Source organism: Nanorana parkeri, unplaced genomic scaffold (assembly GCF_000935625.1).
Source record: "Nanorana parkeri isolate BGI_ZX_2015 unplaced genomic scaffold, ASM93562v1 scaffold667, whole genome shotgun sequence".
Lineage (NCBI taxonomy): Eukaryota > Metazoa > Chordata > Amphibia > Anura > Dicroglossidae > Nanorana > Nanorana parkeri.
In genome coordinates, this window is record NW_017306935.1 from 460,268 (window position 1) to 475,616 (window position 15,349).

The window sequence follows — 15,349 nt, forward strand, 5'->3', positions numbered from 1 at the left end:
TATATATATACATATATAATGTAAATGGGCAAGCCGTATTAGTCCAGTAGAGAAGATGTAAAACAAACGTAGTATTGTAGTATCACTTCTACTGTAAACAACATGCTTCCCTATTTATAATGGTCTGGCCCTCTAGCAACTTCAGCGCCAAATTGTAGCTAATTATAGCTAATATTAATTGCTTCCCCCCCTATCGAATATGCCACTGGCCCTGCCGGCGGTGCCCGGGGCACATGCCCCCCTAGCTTCAGCACTGCCCCCAACCACCCCCATGCCTCCCTTTCCCCCACACTGAGCCACTATAACCTGGCTTCTCCCCACTTTTTCTATGTCCCCTTGTGACAGCCGCTGCTTGAGTCAGTGAGAAGCAGCCCCAGAGCCTCCATACCGCTTCAATGATGGCCCAGCCTGCACAGCATCAGAGGGGCCCTGGGACCACCAACATTTTCTCGTGGTCCATGGACCAATGGTTGGCGACCGCTGGTCTAGAGTTCAGTTTTAAGTTGTTGAAATTAATAAATGAACTTGGTATAATGAATACAAGCCCAAAAGCATATGATGTAATATACCTGAAGGTAACAATATAAACCAATTATATAATCCCAGATGTTTTTAAAGTATAGGACACGTTATTATAAGGTTATTTTTTCAGAAAATAAAACATTTAGGATTCTCAAGTACAAGCTAGAGAGGCCAGGGATGCTTCTTGCAAAGGCACAGGTGCCCTTTAATAATTTAAGTAGGAGGAAACCCACACAAAGAGAGGGAGAACATACAAACTCCATGCACACAGTGTGCCTAGAGTGAATTAAAGCCAGGCCTCCAGTATGGCAAGGCCAGTGCGCTGCCTCACGTGATAATACAAAACCTTACAAACATTAAAGCTCTTATACTAAAATGTTAAGGCCCTCCTCCGAACTTGACAAACACTGTCTGAGTCCGCTTAATTCTGAAAAAGAAAAATGGAGAAAGTTTGCGCCCGACCTAAATGTGACGGATCAAAGGTAGTTGGATGTAGTTGGACATGTGTGCTCATACAGTGTATGTGGCCATTAATAGACCTAACATGAGTCCATACAGCTGAACGAACACAGATTTCACAAGAGTGACATCCGTCCCGTACTGCTCCGATCAGCAGGGAATCTGTGCATGGATCCCCTGCTGATCAGAGTGAACAGGTGCCTGTGTGAAAGGGGCCTACCTCTTGTCTGAATAATGTTTATATACACTCGGGTTGATTTACTAACCTTATAAACACACCACGAACATGTATACACCTCTGTAGTGTGTTCCCTCCCAGCATGATCTATGGGTGGAATCTAAACACCTTTGTAGTGTGTACACACCCATCAGGTGTGTTGTGCAAAGCCAAGCATGAATTGCAAGGTGATGTTGTGTAAATTAGCTCTATGTTGTGTTGCTTGCGTTGATGAATGCAGGAATGTAAATGCATGAGCTAACCATTTTTGTCTAAACTGTGAAGCAGCATTATATATGCATCATGTGCAGGGCTTGAAAAATTTGGCGGTGTCTCACCAGTCAGTCAAAAATTTCACCAGTCAGCATGACCGGACTATAGCTTTGTTTTGTGACCCCACGGGGGGTTATTTTTTTTAACTATATAATGAAAAAAGTACCATAAATGTTAAAAAAAAAAAAAGTTTCCCTATGTTATAAAACATTTATTCTTACCCATATTTTTAGTACAACATAAAAATCGGGGTCACGTCGGGTAAATAGACACCAAACATGTCAAGCCTTAAAATTGCCCATACGCGACGATTAAAATGCTTTTACTGCTCATCAGTTTAGTGTTATCAGTGATTAATGGCTCTAGAATTATTGCTCTCACTCTGACATTTGCGGCGATACGTAACATGTGCGGCACAATCGTCGTTTTCGCACGTAGGCGCACCCGACGCATATCTACGTGTGTATGTGGGGGGCGGGGACTTAAAAATGTTTTTTCTTTTTTCATTTTTTGAATGCTTTTTTATTTTTCTATGATTCTTTAATTTTTATATACATTTTTTTATGCAGCTGGTGATACAAGCGATCGAGCGTCTATAGAGACGCTCGATCGCTTGACTGTGTTAAGCTCCCGGCCGGCCGTGTAATTACAACGGCCGGCCAGGAAGCTGCTCGTCGGGCTCCACCGTCCACTCGTCACAGACGAGTGGACGAGTGGATTTTTCGAGCCCTGATCATGTGCATGATTTTTCCATATATGGCATTAGAAGAAATATGCTTTTAGAGACTTTTTGGTTGATAAATACGTTTTGCTGTGTGAAAATCACACGCACCTGGTGCGTGCGTGTGTTTAGGTTAGTAAATCACCCCCACTGTGTCAGACAGTCCATTTTTTGAAAGCAGCAACTATATACAGCATCTACAGCTGCTGTATATACACAACAACGTTTGGCTATCATTTTTAATACATATACCCTGTGTACTTTGAATAAGTTTGTATTGGTGTGCCCAGTGTCCACAACTAGGTAATCAAGCATCAGTATGCTTTCCCAGGGGCGCCCCGAGGCCGGGTGTCACCCCGATGTGCCGTCATTGCGCATGCAGGGCCATCTGATTGACTTATAAAAAGACACATTTTATGAGCTTTGGGAATGCAAGATATTTATCTTAATCTTAATGGAAAACACAATCCTAAAATTACTACAAGGTTATCATTAGCAATTATTAGTTTGCTAATGGATTAGGGAAACATGCTTAAAGTGACACTAAACTCAGGAGTTAAATCTTAAAGTTTACTGAAGCACCCTAACTATTAACAAAAATGTATCTTATTTATGTATCACCCGGCTGTAGATCCTCAAATCATCTATGAATTGGTGCTGACACTGTCCTTCCTTCTGCTCCTATAATAAACAATAACTTAAATATAAATTAGCTAACTAAATGTGACATTTTAGTCCATCACAGGACTGAGCTTGGAGGGATGGCTACTTTACAACACACACAGAGACCAGGAAGAACTAAAGTAGCCACCCTCCTGATACACAAATAAGATACATTTTTCTTAATAGTTAGGGTACTTTAATACATTTTAAAATGTAACTCCTGAATTTAGTATCACTTTAATATGTTTATGAATATTTTGCAGGGATTTAGTACTGCTGGCTTTCACTGACTGTTACGGCAGCTCTTTTTCACATCCGCTGCCTTATTTCATAAGTGATATGTGTGAATAAATATTGTACATAATATATAAAAATGTATATTTTGCAAAGACAACCTTGTTATGTTATCGATTGTTGACCTATATCTACACATCTCATATATTTATCATTTTACTTCCAGAAAATAAAACACATACAAAATACTGACAAGCAATGGTTATTCTCCAAAAGGTATGATTATTTATTACTCATCTTTGGTATATAGCTCTTCATGTTCATATTTTGTTGATCTCTATACGTAATACTGTACAGATTTTTTAAATTTTTCCTAATTTTCCCTAGTGTAGCGTTAAATTAATGAAACACGTACTGAGAGAAAAATGCAGACTGCCATTACTAATCTCACCTTCTAAAAACACTAGTTGCTTGGCTGTCAGTCTGATCCCATGGTAAAGAAATATATATCAAAGCGCTAAAGGTATAAGTGGTATGAAACTTAGTGCAACCAGGTAATGAAGTGAAATTAGGGTTTGAGCGATCTGGCCTAAAACCCCATGCTGAACAATTCGAAAGAAATCTTACTTGGGATCATAAAACAAAGGAAAAATATATATTAATAATTCAATTATAACAGTAAAGGAACATCCAATATATAACGATATATTGGACGATCCACAAAAAAAAATATATCGGAGTACAGTGTTCAGTGAGAAAAAAAACGTAGAAAACGTGTGCAGAGGAAAAATAATTATTGATGGTATATATTTCTTAGCGGTGGTCCAACAGCCCCTCTTGGGTGGGTACTCATCAAATGGAGTTTAATCAAAGACTTTTGGTTAGTGGCACTTGGGCTTGCAATCACGCTTTCAAACTTGGACGCAGTCGTTTCCACTCTAAGACCCAGCGAGGTGAGTGTTTGGATTTCTCCCTTGTGACGCTAGCGCTGTCCCAGAAGCAAAGCTGTATCCTCTCAGATGTAGTGTTAGCGAAACTCCTTCATGCTGCTTTGTGTACCGCACTACAACCAAGCATTTCACAACCTCATGTCACAAACAAGATTTGCTGGGTGCCAGGATTTTTGAAAAAAAATCCTTAAAGGATTTTCCCATCCTCTTTTAGAGCTGCTTTAGGTCTTAATTAATAATACATATTTTTACTTTAGTCTCTTCTCCAGAAGCGCAGATTATCTATTTCACAGTCTGATCCCATGGCTTTAGTGTTTTCTGAGTCACTGACCAAGAATTTGCATGTACAGTCATGGCCAAAAATATTGGCACCCTGTATTTCTGTCAGATAATGCACCACTTTGCGCAGAAAATTATTGCAATTACAAATGTTTAGGCATTCTCATGTTTATTTCTTTTGTTTGTATTGGTATGACACAAAATTAACAGTTTTTTGACGAAACAAAATCACAGCTTTTTGGTAAAGCCCATCATTCTACTGTTTTCAGAAAAAGAAATGAGGCCATTTAAAGAAAATAAATCCAATCCCTACAGTCACACATGATGGAGGTTCACTGATGTTTTGGGGTTGCTTTGCTTCTTCATGCTCTGGATGTCTTGACTGTGTGCATGACATTATGAAATCTGAAGACTACCAAAGAATTCTGGAGTGCAATGTAGGGCCCAGTGTCAGAAAGTTGGGCCTCCGTCAGAGGTCATGGGTCTTACAGCAGGACAATGACCCAAAGCACACCTCAAAAAGCACCCAGAAATGGTTTCAGACAAAGCGCTGGACAGTACTGGACTGGCCAGTAATGAGTCCAGATCAAAATCCCATAGAGCACCTGTGGAGAGATCTCAAAACAGAAGTTGGGAAAAGGAACCCTTCCGATCTGAGAGACCTGGAGCACTTGGCGAAAGACGAGTGGTCAAATATTCCTGTAGAGAGGTGTAAGAAACACATTGATGGTTACAGGAAGCGATTGATTTCAGTTATTTTTTCCAAGGGCTGTGCTACCAAATATTAATTGAGGGTGCCGATAATTTTGTCCAGTCCATTTTTGGAGTTTTGCGTGGAAAGTGTCAGATTTGGCTTTTTTTCCCTCCACTGTTTTTGTGTCATACCAATGCAAACAAAAGAAATAAACATTAGAATGCCTAAACATTTGTAATTGCAACAATTTTCTGCGCGAAGTGGTGCACTTTCTGACAGAAATGCAGGGGTGCTGATATTTTTGGCCATGACTGTAGATCAGTTATTGTGTCTTCACCTTGCCTTTACTTCCTATCTGCTTGTTCTTGGTCAGTAACTTAGAAAGCACTGAACCTAGAGACAACCAAGAAACAAGCAATTTCAGAAGGAGGTCAGCCAGAGATGTTTTCTTAATGCAGTGGGCCTTTGTGCAAGATCATAAGCTGTGCCCCCTTCTGCTAGTAAAAGAAAATGTGCCACGCACAGTGGCAAAGAGTGGGCAAGGTGTGCAGTTTGCTGAATATTGGCCATGGATTAATATTAACCGTCTGCATAGGTGTCAGTGAGTACACTATCATCCCCCACAGCATTGGTATCAGTGCCCACTGTAATAACCACAGCAATGGTGTAAATGACCATAATAATAACCCCCACCATGTGTCAATTGCAACATAAATAACCCTCCCCATTGGTGCCAGTGACCACAATAACCCCGAACATTTATGTAATTGACCTCAAGAATAAACCTTAGCAACGGTGTCAGTGGTAGCAATAATAACCCCCAGCATTGGTGTCAATGGCTACAACAGCATTGGTGTCAGTAGCTGCAATAATAATGCCCAGCTTTGGTGTCAGGAGCCCTAATGATGCCCCAAGCATTGGTGTCAGTGGCTGCAATATTAAACCCCAGCTTTGGTGTCAATGGTTGTAATGTTACACCCAGCATTGGTCTCAGTGGCTACAGTGTTAACCTCCAGCACTGGTGTCAGTGGCTGCAATAATAGCTCCCAGTATTCGTGTCAGTGACATTACTATTACCCCCCACCCTCATTGGTGGTCAATGGCAGGGTTGTTAACCCCCTCCCCCTTGCATTGCTGACCAGTGGAAGCACTGTTAATGCATTGCATTGTTGGTCAGTGGTATTGTTGTTAACTGTCGCACTTTGCTTTGCTGGTCAGTGGCAATGCTGTTCACCGCTCCCCCCTCTTGGTGGTCGTCACCTGATCACTTGCTCTCGCGTCACTCTCCCATCCACCTGTAGAGCACGTTCCAGCACCATACTGCTACTACTGAAGAGGAGGGCACAGCTCACCCCGTGGTGCCCCCCCCTCCCTCTCCACCACATGACAACTCTGTTGCGGTCTGCTGTTACCAGCATTACAAAGCATGATATAACTCGTCACGTACAGTGTACTTGGCCAGTCATATAGGCACAAAGTGCCGGGACGTACACTGTACGTCTCCCGTCACGAAGGGGTTAAAAGTACCACAAAATAGTCTTCTGAAAAAAAAATCACATAATCTTGCTAGTCTGCTACCTATTTCAAAAGATATAGCCTAGAAAAAATTATGGGTGAGAAGGCTCCCGATAGTAATGCAATGTAGTCGCATGACACCGGAAAGCAACTTGCTGGCAGTGATGTAGCGGAATAGCTACCATTTTATTGCAAAGGCCTAGCGGTAACAGATATGAACTGTTACCCAGCCTAGCCCTGGGATTTAGTGTCAGATAGATTGGGAGTACTGGCTGCAGAATAAAATGAAAATAAATTGCTGAATATGTTTAGAGGGGGATCCTGAGTTGGTATATTAGAATACAGAGGATTTCAATGCAAGAGTAGTGGGTGAGCAAACAAGGAAATAGGGTTACATTATAGAGGGTTAGTGTTTGTTTTGGGGTTACAGGGTAGGTTAATATGAGGTGAGCACCTGTTCCAGGAGCTCTGCATCTTTAGCGCTTAAAAGCCAATGTAAAAAGTGTTAGATTTACTTAAATTTTTAATCTCTGACACTTTTTGCAGAAAACACCCTACTGGCTACATAGAAATTGGGACTACTGCCCAGCTAATGCAGAGAATTATGGCTATCCCATGAGAGAATTCATAACAACATACTGTAACAATCTGTATGCTGACTGACATTCTGGATGCATGTTATTCTGTACGCAAAATCCTGTATAAAGCATTTAATACTTTTCAGTTACTTACTATTATTTCATAGTGTTATCTATTTCCGTTTAATGTTTTACATGCCTGTAATTTATTCTAAGGTCCAATTTCTCATCGAAAGATATTGTACTCACTGCAAATTGTATGCTTCTTCTTCTTTATGGCGTTATTTGTCTAGCTTCTTGTCCTCAAATAATTTTTTTTGTCCTAGTCACTTGGTAGCAGTCAACAATTCCAAACTAATCTCAGCTCAGTCACCCCATGGCCTCACTTGAGAAGGCCAGCAGTGCCTCCTATAAACAGGCCAGTATAAACCTTTTGTAGTTGGCTTCCCAGTAGAATAGTGTGTAGTATACTAACCCATTTCACCTTTCCATGTTCACATCTACCCACTGTCTTGACTTTTAGCCATAGTTATTCATCCCTAAAGTTAGCATTTTAAAAAAAAACTTTAAGTCTTTGTGTTTTTATTTAAATGTGGTGTGGCTTGTAAAAATTAACAACAGCATAGTTTTAATTTTAAGATGTATGATTCAACCCTTGTTCCGTCTTCTTGATGTAGAACAATGAATCAGAGCAAAAACTAAATGAGCTAAATGAGTGAACTTTTAATTAGGAAGCCTACCTAAATTATAGCCCTTTGTCGGTTGTAACGTTGTTGAGTAAGGCCAAAGAGCATCATATTCAGTTACCCGTAGCATTCAATAAGCTCTCAGCATTTTAGTAGCCTCATTTATTTGTTTGGCTGCTATGAGTTAATGCACAATGCACATGGTTCCCAAGATTTTATAACAATATTTATACTTAAAACTGCTACTGTGATTAGTTATTCGAGTAGGAATCTAATCACTGAGCACTGTGTAGAACATTCTCAGGCTGCTGCTTGCAGGAATTTGGGACCACACTATTAAACACACTGTAGCAGCTCTACCACTGAAGTGGTTACAGCCCTGTATCTAAACATGGGCCGAAATTCAATATGGACTTTGTTAGAGGTACTTTTTAATTAGAATGCTAGATTTTACATTTAAATAAAATTTTCAATTTTAACATAGCAATAACATATGTCGAGCTGAACAAGATTGGGAGAAAGAAAAACGTGTAAAATGGCAGAATATGGACTTATTGTACAACCAAATTAACAAGAACAGTACATACAACATAAAAGTGAAAGAAAACACATATAGTGAAAAGCTTGCTCATTATCCAAATATACAGGGTGTATGGAATGACGTAACTCCTGTAGGGAAAGGTAACCTTCCAGAGGATTAAAACAAGAAAAACAAGAAGCAGCCTCGGGAAACCTGCTAAAGTACATACAAAGTCGAGGGAGACAAGCAGGAAAGATCATAGAAGGGAGAAGCAATCCAAAGAATACTAGTTTATGAATGGGAATGCTTAAGGTTTATACAGTTTCAGTTTAAAGAATTGAATGTAGTGATAGTAGGAGCATTATTGTCATTATCTATATTTCTGGAGATCTTGGCTGTAACTGACAGTCCTCTCTACAGTCCTGTGGCCCTATAGTACTCATTGTCTGGCCTTGAGTCCTAGTAGCCAGTGTTTTCCCTGCCTTGGTGCTTACAATGATCTGATCAGAGCTTGCACTGGAAGCTGTTCAAGAAGTGTTCTTGAACTGTGGTTATGTGTCATGTGGCCTGTGACATAGGAAAAATAAAGCCCATGTTATCAGGAATAGTGAGTTGGGGAGTTGCCTGGTCCAATTAAGGACAGGTCTCCACTGAAAAAGCAGATGAACCCATTGCTCCAGCAGCTCCTTAGAGAGTCATTGCTAATCATGGGTCTCGTCTGGGATCTTCCTGGCCCTTCTTGCAAAGTGATGACCTTGTCAGGAAGTACGAGCCAAACCAGTAGAAAGTACCTAGTCTCCGATGACAGGTGGTGAAAAGAACAGAATGGTCAACTGAAGCTAAGTGACATATCCCTAGACATAGACATCCCTAGTGACAAATGGACAGAGGAGCAGATGAGCCAAGCACTTTCAGCCTTAGCAACTAACCTCTAGGGTGTTCTTCTTAGATACAAGGATAGATTATGACATCTTCCATACATATAGTCTTCTAAGAAAAGGAACAACTCATGATGCAAATCTAGATGTTAAACATTAGGGAGACAGCTTTGTGCGTCACTGAATATTATTTTATGGTTTACTTATTGCTGATTACAGAAGGTGACAGTGCTGTTCAAGATAAAGGGACTATTTCTTTAGATTGTGTAATACCTATGTTCTTGTTTAGGTCATGTTCCTTTATTTATTTATTTATTTAAAGAACTCCAGGAAATTTAAAAATTTACCTTTGCAGTGGGGCTACCGCCACACTGCAAGAGTTAACTTCTCGTTTTGGTCTAGGGGCTAAAATAAAGAAAATTTGTCTATAATCTGATAACAGGGGGAACATGTGTGGCTCGAAATTACTTCTGAGAGCAAAGTGCCCATCGGTGCAGTGGTTAAAGATTCTCACAATGGAGAGACATTGCTTGAAGATGATGACGGCAAGGTAAGTGATGTGTCTTCATCTGTCTGTCTAACTAGCTAAGCATTGTTTGTTTCCCAATTTTTTAGTAGAGGGTGGAATCTGTCTCTTGCTCAGCCAATGAAGGCAAATGTCTCCAACGTGCAGATAGACAGTAGTAAATAGAGGCAGATGTTACAAGCCTTTTCCACTATACTAGAAATAGTGGGGTTTTATTATTATTATTATTGCTGTCTGTATCTCATGGCTGAGAGATTGCACTCATTCAACAACAGAGACATAGGCAGCAATGACAAAAAAACAAATTTCTAACCCTTTCCTGCTCTATGCAAAACAAAAAGTGTGGTTCCACTTTAACATTTGAGAACTGAGCAATGAGCAGCCCTGCACAGGTAGCAGTATATAATCTCAAAAAGTGTTAAGAACTCTCAAAAGCATCAGAAGGGCTGAAGTGAAATTAAAAATGAAATGTAAGCTGATTTGTAGTCTCAAAAATGAGTTTAGTGTTTGGCTTTGTACTGTATTTCCGATGAATAAACTTTTCAGGAGTAATTCATACTGAGTTAAATGCAGTCACTATCTGTCTGGATCCTTACTTTGATAACCTGGAAATGGGCTGGGCCTTGATAGTGTATGTCCAGTGGCGGACCTAAGGAACAATGGGCCCTGGTGCAAGATTGATTTTCTGCCCCCTTCCCCCCTCCCGCCCCCTCTTACAATGCCCGCACTGCCCACTTGAGAGCCCCACTGACCACCTTAAAGCCTGAACTAGCCACCTGAGAGCCCCACTGACCACCTGAGAGCAGAAAAACAAGCTCAGGGCTCCCACTGATGATTCTGCAATTATTTCATTATACACTGAGTGGCCAGATTATTATGACAACCTGACAGTTGTAGGCAAATTAGCTATAATTAGCTATAATTTCGTGCTGAAGTTGCTAGAGGGCCAGACCATTATAAATAGGGAACCAGGTTGTTTATCACTACAGTAGAAGTGATTTTTTTCTGAAGATATGGGTAAACGACGCAATTTAACAGCCTTTGAACGTGGGATGATTGTTGGCGCTCGGAGCCATGGAGCGAGTATCAGCAAAACAGCCGAATTTGTTAAATATTCACGAGCAGCTGTTGTTAAAGTGTTTAAAGACTGAACTGTCAGCCGAAAATCTGGGTCTGAACGTGCAAATTGTGGCCGTCAGTAACTAGTCAATGTTAGGGAGAACGGAGAATGGCAAGACTGGTACAAGACAACAGAAGGGCAACAGTGCAGTGTCAGATTCCTCGCATCACCTTTCAACATCTCGTGGAGTCACGAGGCGGCCCAACGAAGTAATCTCGTGGAGTCATCTAGTGGCCCAATTAAGTACTGATGGGGTGGTCATAATAATCTGGCCATTGTATATTACAATGTAATAATATTAGAAATATTAATAAATGTGTTTAAAATATCCCGAAAGGTTCTAGCCGTTCTCTACTATATTCAATGTTGAATAGAGATTTGGCTGGAGTTGAGCTTTAAAGATGAAATCCGGGGGAAAAATATTAATAACCCCTGCAGTGGGGCTACCCCCGCACTGCAAGGGTTAACTGCTTGTTTGTGTCTAGATGCTAAAAAAAAAAGTTATACTCCCCCAATCATGCGAGCCGGCTTCTTCTTAGATTGGTCCCTAGGTCCTCTCTCCGCCTCCTCTGCAGCAGTTTAAGAATCCTGGTGTCATCGCATTCTATACAAGTGTATAGACGTGAGGACGCTGAGGAGCATTCCATCTGTGCAGGTGTCGCCACAGTTCGGGTGACTATTACCTTTTTTTAGTACCTAGATACAAATGAGCAGTTAACCCTTGCAGTACAGGGGTAGCTGCCCTACAAGGGTTAATAAAAAAATTTCCCTTGAGTTCTTGATTAACCAAAATAAATGACCAAAATGCTATTGATCTATTAAACATTAGCAAATATGTTTTTGTCTTTCTTAGGAACACTGGATCTCTGCCCGAAACATTACCAGTATCCATTCCATGCACCCGAGCTCAACCCAAGGAATGGATGATATGATCAGACTGGGTGAGCTTAATGAAGCTGGCATTGTCCATAATCTGCATATCCGATACAAAGAGAAAAGCATTTATGTAAGACAACAAGACTAAGAGATACCTATTTATGTAGAATTATTTGCTACATTGTTTTCCATTGGGGAGATTTCCCTTCCCTAGCTGTGTGATTCCCATAAACAGCAAGTGAGGGGAAATCCCTCCAAAGAGAGGGAAATTCCTGGTGGTCATCAGGGCCACCAGAACTAGTGTGCCCATTGGAAGATTTCCCATCTATTTCTCTTCTGATGACAATTCAAATTTTGGGATCTTTTTCACTTCCAGTAATAATGGTCATCAGGACAACTCTGATCTTTTACTCTACAGTTTCCATAAAATGTACTAACATGGAATTATATGTATTGCTGTGGGTTTGTTTTCTTGTTTTTGAATGTTTTTCGCATATGAACATGCTATTGATGTCTGATATGTATTAGAAGATGTGAGGATGCATGTCATCATTACTGGCCACTGTTTTTTCCTTTTCTACATTAAACATAAAGGATTTTGGTCCTTACTTATTGCTTAATCATCATTTGTTGTTTTGGGATAAACTTTTGTAGGTCAAAATATAATTCTCTTTGTTTCAGACCTACACTGGAGCCATCTTAGTAGCTGTAAATCCATATGAGGAGCTCCCACTCTATAACACTGAACACATCCAAATGTACAGGAATCGGCGTATTGGGGAGCTTCCACCACACATCTTTGCTTTGGCAGATACCTGCTTCTTCAACATGCAGAGAAATAACAATGACCAGTGTTGTGTCATCAGGTATGCCAGAAATAACCAATGTGTTCAGTTACAGAAAAGACTTTATCAGTTGTTTAGTTCAACTCTTCATTACAGCGTAGAAAAGAAATGGGTAATTTACTAATATAGATACCCAATAAAGTGTTTTGTCACAGTAATGCTATTTAGCAACAATTAAATTATATTATGGAGTATGCAACAAGGATGCTGGAGATCTTGCTGTTATTGCATCCAAGGTATGTATGATGCAAGGGGCTGACACGGCACAACACACTTCACCAATAACTTAAATCTAGCTTCTGGATAGACTGTCCCTTTAACCCTTCCGCTGCCAAGGTGTTTTTTTGCACACATGTTATAATCTACATTCTAGGCCGGAACTTTATCAAACCCAAAATTTTAGAAACAATACACTAAAGTTAATTTTAGTGCCCAAAACACAATATTACACCCATTTGTTTTGTAACATATAAAAGATGAGGTTACGACAAGAAAGTGATACTCAGCATGCCAAGGTTAAAAATTGCGTGCGTCCATGGAACAGCGACAAAATACGGCACCCCAAATTGTCCATAGGCGCGTAGTAGACAATCTACAAATACAGAAACTGGTACTGTGTATTGGATGTGAACATTGCAATATAAACATCGAAAGCTTTCCACAGATAAATAGTAGACATATTATATTTTGGTCTATACTGTTGAGTTTCCACCTTTTGCATAATTTGTATTTCAGTGGAGAGTCTGGAGCAGGGAAGACTGAGAGCACAAAGTTAATGCTGCAGTTCTTGGCATCATCAACTGGTCAGCATTCCTGGATTGAGCAGCAAATTATAGAGGCCAATCCTATCATGGAAGGTAAGCAGACTAAATAAATAGTGACACAGAGCACTGGTCTTTTGACCAAATAATTCAAGGTCATGAACACGCTGATAAGTAAGGTATATATTAAGTAAATATTTGTTATATATTTTGTTTTCCTTATTTATTCACTTAATGATACAAAAGTCAGGATTGACTTTACTTTTACTTTGTTTATTTTACATTTCAGCCTTTGGAAATGCAAAAACCATCAGAAATGACAACTCTAGTCGTTTTGGCAAATACATTGAAATTCACTTCTCCAAGAACAATGTGATTGAGGGTGCTCGTATTGACCAATTTCTCCTGGAAAAGTCACGTGTATGCAGACAGGTCTGTCAGCCTAGACATTATTTATCTACTGCTACATTACAGCTTGGAAATGGGAACACTATACCAAAATGTATTAACAGGCCACACAAATTAACTGGCCACGCACATTACAATCTGCTTTTCACTTAAATATGCTTATTAAAGAATCCTTGATTAGATACATGACTATTAATAACGACTTACAAAGCCATCTACAACTCTGCCCCCAGCTATATCTCAAACCTTGTCTCAAAGTATCACCCTCCACTCTTCAAAAGACCTCCTGCTTTCCAGCTCCCTCGTCAACTCCTCCCATGCTCACCTCCAGGACTTATCTAGAGTCTCTCCCATCCTCTGGAACCCTTTACCCCAACCTGTCCAACAATCTCCCACTCTGACTGCCTTTAGGCGATCCCTTAAGACCCATCTCTTCAGGGAAGCCCTTCCCACCTCAAACTAACCAGTCAACCATCACGTTCTCAAACAATTTATCCCTACTCAGCTACCACCTCATGTATCACTTGCCTCTCCCTTTTAGATTTTAAGCCCTCAGGGGGCATCTTGTCTTGAATTGTATTGTGATTGTGATATCTTCCTTATATTGTAAAGCGCTGCCCAAACGGATGGCACTATATAAATCCTGTATAATAATAATCATCATAATAATAATACACTCTTTTAGTTACATTTGAACAATGTTTTCTGCATGCAACCTCTGGTGCCACTAAGTATCGATAGTGTGTCATCTACTTTCTAGATCCACTCATTGCAGTAACCACTCTAACAAACTTTCCCAGTATGGGGCAAACATGCATGCTATTTCCATGATCCCACAGTGCAGAGCTATATTCCTGCAGGACCATATGCCAGGCTTAAGAAGTGTTATGTGGAGGTAATGGTCCCAAACACTGGATTTGATTTAAAAATAGTCAGATAGCAGGGTACAGTGGCTTCAGTAAGGCTACTCTCCACACAACAGGACACTCCTTTAAACCCAGAGTTCAGGATCCACATATACAAAGCCTGATGAGAGCAAATAAAGGTCCAAGAGTCCAAACTCTTTTAATATTAGTATGACTTCATAACAGGATAATCGCCTACTTCTTCAGGCCTACAAAACAGATATAAAAATAGGTATGTAAATATAAAATCCATTTTATATATATATATTTATTATTAAATATTTAATATCATATTTATGTACCTATTTTTATATCTGTTTTGTATCTCTGAAAAAGGGGTCGCCCTGAAATTAACTGATTTGTGTTATCCTGTTATGAATTACTACTAATATTAAAAGAACTAGTATTAAAAGAATACTATTAGCACCCTTTGACGGTGCTAATGAATATAGGGAATTCCTTTGGAATTGTTATAAATGAAGTGTACCGAGGGTAAGTAAGTTTAATGTTAATGATATAAAGGATAAAAACAGAAGTGGTATGAACATAGTGTTTTGTTCTTTTGGTGCAGTCGAGTTTGTATGATAAATCCAAAATGACACTGTGCTACAACTCACTGTGAATTCCTATGTGACATATAAGGTTAAATTGTAACTATATAAAATCCGTGTTAAATATCCTTCATGATAATAGTGAATTTACCACCTTTTAACATACAG

The 15,349-nt window shown here is 39.8% G+C and overlaps 1 protein-coding gene across 1 annotated transcript in view; it reads left to right on the forward strand.

Moving 5' to 3' along the window:
* MYO7B (myosin VIIB) overlaps positions 1–15,349 on the forward strand; it is an 82,811-nt gene that overhangs the window by 6,851 nt on the left and 60,611 nt on the right. Inside the window, exons 2-7 of the mRNA XM_018563501.1 lie at positions 3,316–3,365; positions 9,632–9,739; positions 11,689–11,841; positions 12,393–12,577; positions 13,292–13,413; positions 13,607–13,749. Of these exons, the coding sequence (XP_018419003.1) occupies positions 3,348–3,365; positions 9,632–9,739; positions 11,689–11,841; positions 12,393–12,577; positions 13,292–13,413; positions 13,607–13,749 (729 nt within the window). The 5' untranslated portion in view covers positions 3,316–3,347. The remainder of the gene's footprint in view (positions 1–3,315; positions 3,366–9,631; positions 9,740–11,688; positions 11,842–12,392; positions 12,578–13,291; positions 13,414–13,606; positions 13,750–15,349) is intronic.